Genomic DNA, 15974 nt, shown 5'->3' with positions numbered 1-15974 from the left:
GCCAAACCTGTGTTCCCCTCGGAGGTCCCGGGCAGGAACAAAGTTTCTGACTGTGCTGGTTGGATCTGGGAGGCAGGACTGCTGCTCAGGACACTCCTGAGGGACACCACCATCTCCTGGTGTGACACTCTGGCCTCATTTCTTTGTAATTCTGCCTCGTGTTTGACCTCTCGAGCTGAAACCTCGTAAACTGCCTTTCAGAGGATTTCAGCCAAACTAGTCGTGCCATGTTTAAATGTGAACCAAGGAAAAACAATTGTATTGCCCATAGGAAAAATCTTTTGGAATTTCTCCTGAGAAACCCTATCACCTCTGTGGCTCACAGAGGAAAAAATGGAAGTTTTGGAGGGCATCCTCTGCATTGTGAATGCTCTTTTATCCCCTTGAGGAACATCTGGGCAAGTTGTAACGCTCTGAAAAATCACACTAAATGCAATCTGCTTTATCAGCAAAAGCCTTTGTTATGGTCCAGCTGCTGTGCATGAGTGGACTTCCTGTGCACATCTCACCCCCCTCCAGGAGTGCAGACCCTGCTATCTGAGCAGGCTGATGCTCAGAGACAATGAAGCCAAAGGATGATTTTCCCCACAGCTCCTGCTTAGCCAGGAGCTTGGGAAAAGGCACTGGGATAGGGTGGTGTAAAGCAAAGTGAAGAGGCAGCTATCCCACTCTGTTCTGGCTGCTCTTCCTACTGGGAGGTGGGCAGAGAGCAGGAGGGAAGCTGGTGGGGATGCTGAGGGGAGAGCACAACCCACCAGTGGAAAATCTGGGATGAAGGGCTTGGAGAAACCCAGGATTGATGGCTGTGAGGCGGGATGTGGAGAAAGGACTGCTGAGACAAGAGACTGGTGATGGAAGGTGCTGAAATTAGCTGGGAATGGGGAGAGTAAGAGAAACAGCTGAAAGGACATGGATACAAGAGTGCAGCCTTCCTAGGGACCATTCAGTAAAACATGAAATATTGAAGTTTGAGCATAATTTCTTTTCTACTCCAGCATTTGGTGTCATGGACGTCAGAAAATACCAAGATAAATCTTGATTCTTAAGTTCTGAGCCCTGCAGGGGTCTTTGAGACTAGTTAAACCTTTAGGGTTGAACTGTCTGAGAAACTGAAATCTCTGGGAGATTTTACCCCCCGCCACAAGAAAGGCAAAGCTGCTCTAGTTCGTCTCAGAAATGGGAATCTTCAGGATTTATTTTCCTGAAAAGCTGAGAGCTCGAAAAAATCTTGCATTCAGCTTCGTGTAGTCTGCAGCACCAACTTTCAAACCAGAGTCTGTGAAGCACAGGATCCACAGACAAGTTTTGTAAGGCCTATGCAAAGGTCCTTCAGAAAAACAGGACTTTCCTTAAACTCTCTACAACTGCAGATTTTGCCTACAGGAAACTAGGAAAAAAATACAAGCCCTTAATGGACAGTGGAAGGATACAAGGGAGACCAGAGACACTTCAAAATCAGTTTTCCTCTTATGAGGAGGCCAGTTCTGTGGGGCCAAGGTTAAGCACTTGGGTTGTTGGTTTGGTTTATGCTCTTTTGGGCCCCTGTCTGCCAAGGCTCGTCCTTTCTGATGAAGATAAATTGCCTCTGCCCACCAGAGCCTTCAGTTTTAGTTCCAGCTGGGATATGTTGGTAATCCTGAGATACAAAATTGTCTTCTGAATATATTGCAGTTAACTTCAGTTGTATAAATCCAAGCATTAGCTGGATACTATAAATAGGCAGGATGTGCAAGGAGGCCAAGTCAAAAATGTGCAGAAACCCTGCCTTTTTTCCTTAGTGCTATGCTTCATCATGTATAATATTTTTCATCTGAAAAGGAAACAGCATGCACGTGCTTTGTGGCTGTTGTAATTAACTGGACATAATGAAGCGTTGAATTTCACACTTCAGAGAAAGAGATTGGGAAAGATGGGTTTTTTTTCTCAAGTTTTCCTGCTTTTAGTGTTTTCTTGGAGGTAGTTTTCTGCAAGATTGGGTAGGGAGCAGAAATACATCTGGTTTTTATTACATGATGGCTGTACTTTGGCAATGGAAAAAGATGGCACTTAAAAAAAAAATGAAAGAAGAATGAAAAAGAAAAGTTTGGCAACTACAGAACAGAGCAACAATTACAAGAACTATCTTAAAATTCCCAGGATTTGTGATTTATTTTTCCATGCTTGCATTTTTCTGATGTTGCTGGTGTTAAAAGATTGGGACAGAGGAAATTCAGTTGGACTTTGCAAAGTTCAGACATCTCTGTGAAGCAATCCCCTTTATTCAGGTTGCCCCCACAGCAGCTGCTGTGATTTGCATGTGAAAGGGATAAGAAGCAAGAAAAAAATGACAGACCATAATTTTTTTTTCTCGTGTTTTCTTCGTTCAGTGAACATGAAGTCTTGAAGGGGGTCTCTCCCTTAGCAGGTCTCATCTATGGAGACGAGGAAGAAGCAGGATTAATGCAGATGGTTTTGGAAACAGAGCCCTGTGAGGCATCTTCGTGGTGGGAGAGGGGAAAATTTATTGCAGCAATGCAAGAGCACCTGGTGATGTGTCCCCCGGTGTAGTTTGCAGCTTCTCTTCCCTTTGTGTACTCACCCAGGAAAAAGCACAAAGAACACAAAGAACTGAGGCTCTGCCCGTGTTGTGGCCACTGGGACAGAGGTGTGGGGAGCCCAGGACCCTGCCCAGAGCCTGGGGCTGAGCTGGGCTCAGCTGTGACCTGGAGCAGCCCCAGGAGCCGAGCAAGTGATGCCTCCCCTGGGGCTGCTCTCACAAGCCCCACTTCGGAGTGCAGGGATTCAGCCCTGGGGAGGTTGGGAATCTGCCCTGGGACATTTTCGGACCCCCAGGCTGTTCAGCAACAGAGCTAACTTGAAATAGAACACTGGAACAAAAACACGTTCCGAGTGATTTTTAAGTAAAAGCTAATGTGAAAATGTGGGAGTTTAGACCAATGTAAACACATTACATTTAAAACAATTTTCAAATATAGTAAATAAAAAAAATGTTTTCTGCTCTTGAAATTCCTAAAAAACACATTTTTCCTTCTGAGTCATGATTTAATTAGATTATATTTTATTAGACATTCTTTACAAATTTTAAAATACTGCTATTATACATGCACAGAGGAAAATCAGTTTGAACAATTGTGTGTAAGCATTCATTGAAATCAACCACAAAACAGGAACATTTTATGTCAGTTGTCAATGTATTCAATATGTATATCTAAAGTGCATTATGTTACAAAAAATATAGAAAGTCAGCAGCACCAAGATACGTTCACAAAATAAATACACCAGTCAACAAAATAAATTATGGTAAATGTGACAATAATTGTCTTAGCCTTAGCAAAAAAAAAAAAAAAAAAAAAAAAAAGGAAAATTCACAATAACCAAATGTGCAGTTTCAGAGAGCAATGGGGGGAAAAAGGTTTTATTCTGAGCATTTACAATATTTACAGGTAATAAATATTTTAATACTTCCCATATGTTCACTATTACAGAATACTGCAATATGTCTTCCAAATATCTCTTGCTGAAAATGTCAGCGCCTCCTGCAAAGAAAAGAAAGGACAGGAAAAAGCAGAAAAGTTAATTATTTTTCGCTTCAAATGTGTGGACATAGAATCAATAGCAAGAGTACCACAGACTATAACAGGTGTGCCATGCGAGTAACCATTTGCAATAACAGGGCCTGCTTGGCCATGCCACAGTTTTAGACATTTATTCAAGATCTCTGTTGTGTTTTTCTCAATGCAACCCCTCTAGAAGTGTGATGACCTGCAGTTTGTCACACACTGAGGCCATTCTACTCTCAGGGGAAGGGAAAGGGGCTTTGTTTTTATTTAGAACCTTATGCAAGAAGATTCCTGAATGCTACAGGAAGAAGAATTGTGTCACCCTATGATAAAAATGTCAAGTGCTGGAAAAGAAAAAAAATACAGTTGGAGTAAAGTGAAAACAGTTTTGAAGATATGGAAAAGGAAGTCCTTATTAATGCTGTGTTAACTGCTGGGAGTGTGATACCATGTTCTGATTAAAACACTGCCATGGGACTGGTTTGGTCTCATTTTCCCACTGATAGACCACCCTTAGGCAAGGGGCTGTGGTGTGTGTGAGTAAAGCTGCTCTGGCCTTGGAGTGAGCAGACCCTTGATGGCATCTCTTCGAGTGCTTGTCTGAGTGAAAAGGCTCTAATCCTGAAACTTTCCCTCTGGGAGTCACAGAGCTTGAAAGAAAGCAACCATCCTATCCTGCTGTCCTCCAGCTCCTGCTGCATTCAGCCAGCTGAAGCAATCAGCTGCACCCAGTCCTGAGATCTGGGAGTTTACTAAGGGATGCTGCAGTCTGGTGTGAGTTCTCCCCCCATGAGAACAAAGCAGAGTCTGCTCCCACCCTGTCAGGGTATTCCTTGTACTGCAACATGAAGTTGCTCAGAGGTGCTGCAGGAAATGCTGAAGGGTTGGGCTTTTGTGCCCTTCTGTCCCTGTGAACAGAACATTTTTTTTTTTTAGTGACTCCTTAGGGGTGGAATGTGGATCTATAGGATGGAGTGAGATTCTCTCTGCTGCAGGACTGATCACCAGAGCTGGGGGTAACATCCCATGTGGCAGAAGTGTGTGGGTGTGAGGCACAACAAAACTCAGATCCTGGAGAGTTTTAAAGGATTTTCTTAACATGCACGCTGAAAGGGAGGCTACATTTATCATTAGGGAGTTTACTCATTCAAAAGGTTTTTTAGGAAATTAAGTAAAAGCACCTTAATTGAATTGAAATAGGAATATAGCTGTAATGTCCACGAGAAATAACTTTTAAAGTGCCTGGAATGGAAATGCTAGCATGAAGCTCCTTAATAATTAGCTAGCAATAATATTAGGGTCCATTTCAGGACATATTCCAGCAGGTATAACAATGGCACATAATTCATACAGCATGGCTGTGCATGTGTGTGTGTCTGCACTACTCAGGCCTATTTCTAAGAGGATGACATTTTCAATTTGGCCCGGATTCTAGGCTTGGTTTTAAAGTTTAAGCTAAGCCACATCTTGACAGTGGGCTCTGTACTAATGATAATTTGCAGGCTGTGATTTGGACCTAGGTTTTGCAAGATTGACTTCTTCCATGAGATATTCCTTGTAGTAAGTTAAAAGATCTGGAGATGATATTATTGTTGTTCATTTTTTTTCTGACCTAAACCCAAAATTTTGTTTTCAAGACTGATCAGAGAGAATTGGCATGAAGATTTTAATCCAGGGTGTTCAGCAGAAAAGAAGCACAGACATACAGTGAAAATCATTTTTGCCAGCCCACTGAAATAACTAAAAACTCATGTACTATAAGTTTTTTAGGGCTAAACCAACATGTTCTCTGCATTTGTGAAGGAGGAATTCTCTTTTCTTTTTTCGACGGATTCTCTTTGTTTAATCATCTCCAATAAATTCTCTAAAATACAGATTCTTTTTAGGAATCTGTGAGAAATGCTGCATTTGGATGTTGGACTCCACAGCAAAGCTGAGAGCCTTCAGCCATCCAGACACACTTCAAACAGAAAGGCTGAACTGGGAAAATCAACAGGGTTGTACCTGTAGCTCTTTTACATATCCCATTATATGTCCACCAAAGACAGCACAGCAAGAAAAAAAAGTAACTGTTGCAATTCCCTAGAATGTTTTTTCCCTACATTCTAGATGTCTTTGTGCTCAAGACAGGTGTTATTTACTGGCCAACACAGTCCCTCGACATCTGTTGAAAATTCAGGCACCTCCTGATCAGAGTCCTCAAGTTTCCCTTTCCTAAGGTGCTGAGACAAAGCAGTGTCTCTTACTTCCCTCCTGCCTGCTACAGCCATGCCCACTGGTTTATGGTCTGGGATACTCTGGTTTATGGTCTGGGATACTCTGGTTTATGGTCTGGGGTACCCTGGTCTATGGTCTGAGTGCCCAGCCCCAGGTGTTGGTACCTCCTGTGGATGCCAGCACGAGCTGAGGTGATGGAGCACATTGCAAACTGTGACCAGTAAAGCTTAACCCCAGGCTGGATTTTATTAAATCCCACAGCTGGTGTCTCTTTCCAAGGGATTTACTGCAAGCAAGTGGCACTTCTCTTGTGTCTCTGTTCTGACAAGATGAAGGAGAGGAGGAGAGAAAATATGGGGTTTTGCTGGTGAAATGTAAACTTTCGAGGAGAGCTGAAGAGTAGAATCCTTGGCTTTGCCTGCAAGTGTGCAGATTTCCTCTCAAGCTGAGATGGCTGCAAGGAGATGAGTCCCTTGTGACATCAAGGCTGATGTCTCCAGGCCACTGCCCTAAAAACCCTTCACTGTCATGCATGAGGGAAGCAGGTCTCTCTCCAAGAGTGATGCTAAACATTTTTAAGCAGCAACGTAATTGTTTCACAAGCTGGCAAAAGGATGGAGCTGACTTAAAAAATCCTAATGGCAGGGAAAATTTTATGGTGAAAGGCTGGTCTGCATTGTTTGCAGATATTACTGAGAGAGAATTTTTCTGTGTTCTCCCCTAAGGTTAAACAATAAAATAAAAAACTGTAAAGCAAGGGTAGGAAAGTTGCCAAAAAGGGGAGGTGTTGAGAGGAAGGAAAGAAAACTTCGCCATTTTATAGATGCAAAGCCTTAAATAAAAGTCAAAGCTTTCAATCTGCTGAGGCCCAAGTGTGGGACCAAGATACGATGTGAGATACACTAAAGCAGGAAAGGAAATTTTAGTGGCTGTGATGTGCTTCCTTTTTGCAGAAATACCTTCACTTACTACTCAGCTTCAGGAAACAGATTTTGGCAATAAGTTGTTTACGTCTCAGAGTAAAGAAAGGTCCCCAGTGCAAAGTGGAAGGGGCACTTACCTGCAGAGAGCACCTTGCGACTGTGCTTGAAAAGCCAGTCTCAAAAAATTTGCTTTTACTCCCAGTTTGAGGCCTTGGCCTCTCCCACCAAGGGATAACAAGGGATAAATTTCAGCAAATACAAGGCACGCTCCCCAACAGAATATAGCAGAATTACCTTAAAGTGTGATTATGTGTAGTAACAGAGATGTCCAAGAGTGGGCTCTGGGTCACGACGTCTCCATACATGCCAGAATTCTGCCAAGCTGAGCGGGTTCGCCTCTTTTTCTTCTCTTGTTCCTTACGTTTTCCAGGCTTCGCTTTCTTTTTCTTCCCTGATGCCTTCAGGGGCTGCTCCTTGTAGGTCTGTGATTTGTTTGTCTCCTGAGTCAGGTATCTGCCCTCATCCTCACTGCCAAACCGTACAGGGTAGTTCTTGGTGTTGGTGGCAGGTTTCGGGTTGGGTGACACCTCTGACGTCGCACGGATCTCTGCAGTGTTGACACCTTCGATTAAATTTTGAAGGAATATTCTTCTTCGTAAGTCTTGGATTGACTTGCCCTTGTCATGCAATAGCTGGTGCTCTGATACAGCTCGTTTGCTAAGGGAAGAGAAGAGAGAAAAGGGAAAAAATGTTAAGGGTTTGGTTATTGCCCAGTGCTTGGCAGAGTTCCTCTCTTCTCTGGCTGTGGTGGCCACAGTGACCATGTTCCAGGCTTGGACACATCCAGTGAAGGCAGACTTGCTGGAGCAAGCCCTGCTTTGTCTCAGAGTAGCTGCTCTCAGCAGAGAAGGGAAAGACCTAAGTGTGTAATAATTCTCAGCTGACCGATCACACACCACTGGGCCTGGAGCTGGATTAGTCACTGCTCTGTTCTAGGAAAAAGCATCATGACTTCAATATATCACACTTGAGGCAGTGAAAGCAGGAAGGCAGTTGTCAGAGATAGGAAAACTAAAGGGTCAGATAATGCAGCAGGAGAGGGAAAACCCAGCACTTGGGGCCGGAAGCAGTGTTTGTACAGCACCATTCTAGTGATTTCCTTCTGCTCAGTCATGTACTTCAAAAACATAAACAAGCACACAAAAGTGCATTTTACTCCTACGTACAAGTGCAATTGCAGGAGCGTAAAGGAAATTTTTTTTTAAATTTGGGTGGCTAAAACACAGGCAATTCCTTCCATAATGAGCTATCCAAGGAGGCAGTCTGAGCATCAGCAGAGATGAGCCTCAGCCACTCCTTTGGATTTACTGCTTGGTCACTTGTGTCTAATTATGGTTTTAGATGCCTTCCTAGTATTGCTTTAAGTGTAAACTTTTGGGGCCAAATTTCTTGTCTGCTGCTGTTTGAATTTTATGCTAACCCTCTTCTCTGGACCTTCTTCAAGAGCACCCTGGTTTGTTGGAGTGGTTTTTCTAGAGTTCATCCTGACTTTTTGGTACACTGAGCTCTGTCTTGTTTTCAAGGAACTGGGAGGTGAGCAGCTAACTGTATTCTAGAGATGTTGTGCTGGCAAGGAATGTATTAAACATCTGAGGAAAGAAGATACAAATGGCACCTGGATAATAAATAACCAGAGAAAATGTGAAAAAATACATGCCTTTTTCTTGAAGTGGAATAGATGCACAGCTGCACTGTGAACCACAGACAGAGCACAGGCTGGGATTTTAGCTATGTTCCCATGAATGCAATAATAGAGTTTATCCTTCCAATGCTCTACTCCAGCATGTAGAGTCTGGCTATGGGATCTCTCCTCTTGCCTCAGGGTGTGGCATATGACTGGATTCTCACTGGCCAAAGAAATTCCATTCACTGCCTTCCCTGCCTTATAATCATTTGGTCAATTAGCTGGGTAAGAAGTGGTTTCTGCACGAGGGTGAACTGGAAGAAGGCATATCACTGTGAGTGAATATTCCTTCCTTCCATCCCATCCCATCCCATCCCATCCCATCCCATCCCATCCCATCCCATCCCATCCCATCCCATCCCATCCTTCTTTTTCCTGGTACATTGCCAGATTTGAAAATGCAAAATATTTGGGATTGTTCTGCAGGTTCTCTTTTCTAGTCCCCACAGCCAAACTCTTTAGGTTTATGACTTGATCAACAGTGCAGCTATTGGCAATTTCAAGTAGCTCTGGCTTAAGAGCATCCTCTTCAATTTCTTCCTTGAAGGGCTGCACTTTTTGAGCACTGGGTTCAAGTGATGGATTTAAGTGATAATATATCTCTATTTCTCAATGTGAAATTCAAACAGCAGCTTTCCCCCATTCCACAATGAGACTGGAAGGTGACTGTCAAAATCTTGCTCAAAATCAGCTCTGCATATACTGAGGTTTGTGAGTACACATGTAATCAAATACTGTCTGTGTTTTAAGTGTCCCAAAATCAGTTTTGGATGACTTCAGCCTTTAGGGTAAAAATTTTATGCTTCTCTACTAAATGTCCCTAAGCAAAAATGCAATGTGATGATGCTAAGCTGATCCCATATCATGTCTTTCTCTTCAGTGCAGCTGTGACCATTAACACAAGCTCTTGATCTCCCTCAGAAGAATTTTTTTAAACAAGAGCCATCCATCTCCAACACCCTTCTCATTAGGGCCAGTATGATTGGCAAATAGGCCAATAAAACCAGCACCCTGGGCTCCTCTGGGCTGCCTGTCAGGCTATCCAGTGTGACTCAGGTTACATTCCAAGCTCCAGTAGTATATTTTCTCGGGAAATTTGCATGGAAAATGCTTTCACTCTTCTAGTTCATAGAAAGTGTATGAAATCTCCATGCTTTAGGGAGACTAAACCAGTGTCTCATGTGATGAGCAAAGCTTTCCTACTGCCTCGTGTGAACTACCAAGGATAATTCCTTCTATCACAGACAAGCCAAAGCTGCCTTAATCCTCTAATGTGTATTTGGTCAGCTTCCCCACTGTGACAAAATCTTGACTCTCGAAAGCCTGTTATTAAAGTCCTCTTGATTGAAAACCTATTCCATTTTACAGAACTGAAATCTAAACATTTGGTTCCAGTACACACAAGGCAGTCATAGAGCATTACAAGATCTACATCTTGAGTGAGTATGCATTTCCAAAATAATGCAGGGATTGACGTGTGAGGGGTTGATGTGCCAAAGAGGGTGGGTTTCTCTTTAAATGTCTGTATGATATTTAGCATCAGTCTGGCCCCAAATAACATTCTGCTATTCCAGATGATTGTATAACATTATGTAGTGTTACATTTCACATGACTTTTATTACTCAACCAGACTTAAGGATTACATTTTGCCTACCAGCTTCCTTTGTATGCTCTAGATCAAAAAATCTCCTTGAAACAAAGATGTGGTAGATACATATCTCTTTGACCTTCTGCCTCCTTCTGCTTCAGTTTTTCAAACAACTCCTATGTTTGTAAATCACGGGGAAAGGCTTGCCCCAGAAGACTGATGTAAGAAGTGCTTCATAATGGAGATATCAACAATATCTCACCCACACACTCAGAGTAGAAAGGCAGTGGAGACTGGAATGATTGCATTCACATATTGGCCACAATATGGAAAAAAATATTCGGCTGTTAGGGTTAAGATGACCCACTAGAGGTCCCTTCCATCCTTCTATAAAACACACCTCTTATCCAAGGAAAAGGATCCTGTACCCAAACCAAGAGCAGTAAATGCTAAGCTTACATGTGGCAGGCACTTTTGAGAGAGGGATGTTGATGGTTTGTACTTGACCAGAGCATCCAAATTACTGATCCAAGTACACTGTGTACATATGAGACTGAGTGTCTCATCATGGGGAGAGTAGCAGAAACGCATGACTATCCTGACTTCACATACTTCCAGATAAGCTGCTCTTTTCAGGCACATTCCTCCTTTTTTTTTTTTCCTTGAGATATCTAGCATTTCTAAAAGGCAGCATTCTTCAAGCTACCACTTTCTATCTCAGAGAGCTGCTCTTATTTAACTGCTATTATCCTTGACTGTTCATGTTGGGTCTGATCCTAAATTCAGGAAAATAACTGAGGAGGATTCAGTCAGCTCTCTGGATTTTGCAAGGCTGAGTGCCCTTGCCACTGACTCCAAAGGGAGGGAAATCTGCTCAACCTATCTCAGGCTTAGGAAAAATATTTTGAACAGATCTAGGGACATGATGCTGCAACGTCTGGACATGATGATAAAAATATGTAATTTCATTTTGAGGCATTACTGGGATTCTCAGAAGTTCTTTAGCAGCTAAAGCACTCCTATAACAAATAACATGTCTGGAAATCTTTTCTTGGGACAATTTGCTATGCTTTCCATGGGAGATTTGCTTCAGCAAAGTCTGTAGAACCAGGCCTATGTAATTTTGATTATTTTTGCATGTCTATAATAATGTGCTTCAGTATTTTCATCCATTACTGGGTTTAGCTTTTGACTGAGAAAAAAAAATCTTGAAGCCTAAGTGAGTTATTAACCATTAACTCTAGGAATAGTTTGTGGTGATATTAAAACAGGACACATGTTTGAGTGTGGTGTCTGTGTTTGTGCTGTGCCCACAAACAAAACTACGTGAATGCCACTAACTGACAGCTGACTGGTTTCTTGTGTGTTTTTTACATGCCAGAGCAAAGAGGGAGCTGAAAAATGCGTTTTCACTGGTTAGCTTACACTTTTCTTCCCCCCTGTCAGGACAGAATGGGGATGTTGGGAAGACCTCTAATCCTGATCTTTAAAAACAAGTGTTAGAACTATGCTAACTTCAAAAAGAGAAAGAGTATTTGTCTGCAAATCTAATTTTTTTAAACAACCAAATTTGGCTTAGATCCAGTTCAGAGTTTCCTAGCCAAGAAAATAACAGCATCTAACTGCACTTCAATTATTTTCTTTTTTTACTTATTCTTGAAACTGAACTTTGATTCCTCTCTATAATATGGTCCCCAAAGAAAGAAACAGCCCAAGATCAGCTTTCAGGAGTACAAAACAGTTAAACGTTAATGGACCGAGAATAATACACTGTAACATTATCAGCAATAACATGTTCTACACAATTTGCTGTAGGAGATTTGTAATAGCTCTCTGCCTGGTGCCAAACTTTAGGTGTGTCTGAAGTCAGTTCACCTGGGGTATATATTTTTTTTTCTTTTGGGTGTTTGGGGTTATTATTATTATTATTATTATTATTATTATTATTATTATTATTATTATTATTATTATTATTATTATTATTATGTGTGTTGCTTAAATGCTATTTGGAGATCTTGTCCTTAGGTATGTAATAAAACATTTAAAAGGAAACCCATCTGAAATTGTTTGCTGTGTCATGTTTCCCTGTAAGTTGTGATCGGATTTTCCAGCACTCTTTCTCCAATTTGGCTTCCTTTGGAAATGAATAACAATACAGCCCTCCCCTATGTGACTGAGGTGTTTCTTCCTTAGAAAATCTGATGTAAGTCCAGAGAAAGCCAGAGAGTTAGATGTGTGAGACAGCTGCTCCTGCATCAGGGCAGAGGCTTCTCCTGCACTTTGTGTATGGCTATTAGTATAAACCAGGCTGATTATTTTGGAAGAAGCAAAAAGGTCATTTCCTGAACAGACTGTCTTAAGTTACACTATCATTTATCAAAAAATATGCCTCTGCCTCTAAGTAAGATACTGGACTCCCTTTGGATTTTTTTTTCTCTGAAGTGGCAGAAATCCAAAGAAATTGTTCACTACTTCAGTGCCATGATGGCCCTCGGTTCTGCTTGTTTCCCCTACCCTTATCGATATTGGCTCCACGCCCAAGCCGAGGAAGTGTGTGTTAGTAACACTCAGCATTTGGATAAACCGGGATGCTCCCCACGAGGGTCCCGGGCAACTGCACAACAATCACCCGGCTGCGTCGGAAGAGAAGCCCCAAAGCTTTGTAAGGTCAGAGAGCTGCAAAGCGCCCTTTCCCTGACTCAAATGCCTCTGCCCGGCTCTCAGGCAGCGCCGGTGAGCACCTGGGGCAGGTAACCCGGAGCGGCCCCGTGCAGAGCCGGCAGCGCTCCCTCCCTCCCTCCCCGCCGCCGCAGCGAGGGAGAATAAAGGGAAAGAAAAAAAAAGAAGAAAAACTCACAGTCTGCGGCTGATCCCCTCTACTGATCTCCCGTAGGAGGGCACGGAGTAACTCAGCAGGAACACTGCGAAACTCCACTGCTGGAAGAGTTTAGCGAACATTGTATCCTCCGGGGCTCAAAACCTGCAAGGAAAGGGAGGTCAGTCCCGAGGGGCAGATGTGCTAGCTCCGTCCTCAAGGAGTCCCTGCTTCGGCTCTACCAGCTCCGAGGCTCTGAAGGAAAAACAAACTTTCTGAGCTCTCGGCTCACTCCTTCCAAACTTCGCTCTGTCTCTCTCCCTTCCTTGCTGTCTGCCTCTCCCTCCCTCTTTCCCTCCCTCCCTCCCTCTCTCTGTCTCTCTCTGCCCGCATGCAAGATCTCTCTCAGTATTAGTTCAAAAAGCATCTAGCTCTCATTTGAACAGGGTTAGAAGGGGGTCCCGTGAGTTCCCTGAGCCCTGTTTAGTTCTAGTTCGCTAAGCCGCTCTCTCAGGGCTTTATGTCACAGCAGAAGCCCTCTTTGCAGATAAGATTCCCAAAAGTCAGCTCAGCTGCTCACTTCTCTGTAAACACACGCGCGGACACACAGACACACACACACAGGCTGAGGCGGAGGCGCGGTGCATCTCCACATTTGTCTCTCCGTATACCTCTGCAAAAAAAAAGGGTCAGGTTCTCGTCTCCAGCTGCCGGAAAGTTTTGGTCCCCAACAGTGACAAGGAGAGAGAGAAGCGGTGCCAAGGAGAGACAAGCAAAGGTCGCTGCCTATGTGGAGAGCCCGAGAGGTCTGGGAGGAGCGGTAGCCCCGGGAGGCTCAGGGGCTGGGAAGCATGCTTGGCTCGGCAGGTTGGACTGGGCTGCAGCCTGCGATGTTCACACGCTCCGGAGCAGCCTCTGGGAGACCTGCGGGAGGACGGAGGCTTTTGCAAAGAGATGGCGCCCTAGGAACATGTGCAGAGAGAGAGAGAGAGCCCGGGCGGGATACGGGATACCCCCAGCCAAAACGGAGACTGGGAATCAGCGCTTCCCGGGCCCGCAATCAAAAAGGAGCGAAGAAAGGGAAACACCCGGCAGCACAGGCACTCCGCGGACCCCAAGGACTGCCGCCAAGCTCTCTGCATCTTCTGCAGCCTCACTCCTCTCCCGCTCACCTTCCAGCTCTCCCTTTTTGTGTTTATTCCCGGGCCAGCGTCTCCCGTGCCGCGGGGATTCCTCCCATCGGTGGGAGCACTTTTTAACTCCAGCCCCAAAGCGCTGCCCGGGACTTCTGCCGCCTTTCCTTGCACGCACCTACCGTGGTTGGTCGCCGTTCCCCTATTAGCCGGAGGGTCGGCTCCTAATGATGCTAATTGTACGCTAGTGAAGGGAGGGGGGGAGCCAAGGGGGAGGGCTGGGGGAAGGACTCGCGGTCTATGAACACAGGCGCTCCTGGCCAAAAAAGTAAACTAGTGGAAAGTTTTCTCCTCCTCTCCCTTTTGCGCCTTCCACTTCGCCCTCCTTCAGCCTGGCCAGGGCGCTGCAAACCGCTGCGTCAGGTTGCGCTCCCGTGCGAGGCGGGCAGCGCGGCGGGGCTGCGGGGACAGCGGTGGCCGGAGCGGCTGGAGGCGGCCGGTCAGTTCAGGCCAGCCCTGGTCAGCCCCGGTCAGCCCCGAGCCCCGCACCCCCCGACAGAGGCACCAAAGTTTTCCATGCCGGGACGGCACTCGTGCTGGCGCAGCCCGCCCGTCCCCGCAGCCTGTCGGCGGAAGGCGCTGTCCCCGCTGCTGGCAGGGGACACCGGGGACAATTCTCCCGGAGGGAATGCCCTGCACGCCGATCTGCTCAGGCTGGACGGCGCGGCACACCTGGGGATGCCGGCTGCTCCCGGCAGCATCCCCGGAGCCCTCGCCCGGCTCGGCCGAACCCCCTGGGGCCGCGGCGGGGACAGGGGGCCTCGGTTGTGCCGCTGACAGCCTGATTTACAGGGAATGCTTTCCCAACGCCCTCACAAGCCGCAACAAAACACTGAGGCGTGCCGGCTGAGCGCGCCTTCTCATCCTGCCCCGAATTCAAGCAGGCTCTCTGGAGAAGGTTTAGGTGCAAAGCTAAGCGTTTTTTCTACCTGCAGGTTATTTTAAGTTAAAAGACGCTTGCTGCCGCAGTTTAAAAGCCCAGATTCCACATCACACAGGCAAATAAAACCGACAGCATAAGAGCTGAAATAGAAATCATGCTGAAAACATTAAATCGTTTATGCTGTAAATTAATTCCCTGAACACCTGGTAGGCTGTAAATTAAAATATATATGTAATAGGCGTCTTTGATTTACACTGCCCTTTCGACTAATTAAAAATAATTGTGAGATCCCCTGAAAATAATCCCCACACACTCATAGGTGTATTACTCATGTTAAAAGTAATAAGTCCATCAAATAGTTTGAGAATTTCCTCTCCCCTAGAAATTAAATTTTTTTTAAAAATACGCCAAAAACCAACACACACCATCCCTTACAGACTCGGGAAAAATAAATAGCCTCTATAAACTCAGAATCCTGAAGTTTCTTCACAATTTATCACTTCACCTTTTCCTTGAGTTACAGCTGTCTGTGCCTCTCAGAGATCACCCTGGCCAACAGTGGTTGCTCTTCTCAGCAATCGCTTCCAAAACTATGTTCTATGCTCAAGAAGAAGGAAAAAAAAAAAAAAAGAAAAAGAAGTTAAATGACTAATTTAAAAAAAAAAAAAAAAAGCAATACTTTTCAAAAATCCAGCCTACAGAGCTTTGATTCTGCCTGTAAGAGATTAGGGCTAAATAAAGGGTCTTAAAAGCAGGTGCTTTTCTCCCTTGCTGCTCTTTTTATTATGAAGAACAGAAGCTTCCCCTAATATATATAGTGAGGGAGACCCTTCTCCATTGCTTTTATTGAAAAGATCAAACTTGTGACATCACTAACCACCTTCCTATGGCTGAGTTTGCCTCTTCTCTGCCTTAGTGGGCTTGGGAAAAAAAAAAAAAAAAAAAAAAAAAAAAAAAAGAGGGAAGAGAAAAAAAAAAAACGCAACCCAACTATGGTTGGGCTAATACGGCAGGAACTGAGCAATGCCAAAGGCTTTTAGGAGACTCACT

The 15974-nt window shown here is 44.5% G+C and overlaps 1 protein-coding gene across 6 annotated transcripts; it reads right to left on the bottom strand.

Annotated features, from left to right (window-relative positions):
- Positions 1 to 3051: 3051 nt before the first annotated feature.
- PTHLH (parathyroid hormone like hormone) lies at positions 3052 to 15670 on the bottom strand. 6 transcript variants are annotated; one of them, XM_014879180.2, is made up of 4 exons: positions 15430 to 15670; positions 12891 to 13013; positions 6995 to 7417; positions 3052 to 3536 (listed from the first exon to the last, which is right to left on the bottom strand). In XM_014879180.2, exons 2-4 carry the CDS (start codon positions 12989 to 12991, stop codon positions 3527 to 3529), a joined length of 534 nt encoding a protein of 177 aa, XP_014734666.1. In that variant the 5' UTR covers positions 12992 to 13013; positions 15430 to 15670; the 3' UTR covers positions 3052 to 3526. The 6 variants fall into 6 exon arrangements, with proteins under 6 accessions (XP_014734666.1, XP_088020961.1, XP_088020958.1 ...); XM_088164835.1 differs by lacking the exon at positions 15430 to 15670 and adding an exon at positions 14160 to 14208; XM_088164832.1 differs by lacking the exon at positions 15430 to 15670 and adding an exon at positions 14164 to 14245 and having other exon boundaries at positions 3053 to 3536.
- Between the last annotated feature and the right edge of the window lie 304 nt (positions 15671 to 15974).

This window comes from Sturnus vulgaris, chromosome 5, assembly GCF_052056855.1.
Source record: "Sturnus vulgaris isolate bStuVul1 chromosome 5, bStuVul1.hap1, whole genome shotgun sequence".
NCBI lineage: Eukaryota > Metazoa > Chordata > Aves > Passeriformes > Sturnidae > Sturnus > Sturnus vulgaris.
The sequence above is the reverse complement of the archived record's forward strand: the minus strand, read 5'-3'. Positions and strand labels throughout refer to the sequence as shown.

What these genes read in the sequence shown, in the direction of transcription:
- PTHLH (XM_014879180.2), bottom strand. Translation starts at nt 12,991, where the DNA reads ATGTTCGCTAAACTCTTCCAGCAGTGGAGTTTCGCAGTGTTCCTGCTG. An exon ending in GAGGGGATCAGCCGCAGACT is followed by an intron (nt 7,418 to 12,890) that starts GTGAGTTTTTCT and finishes CTCTTCCCTTAG; the next exon opens with CAAACGAGCTGTATCAGAGC.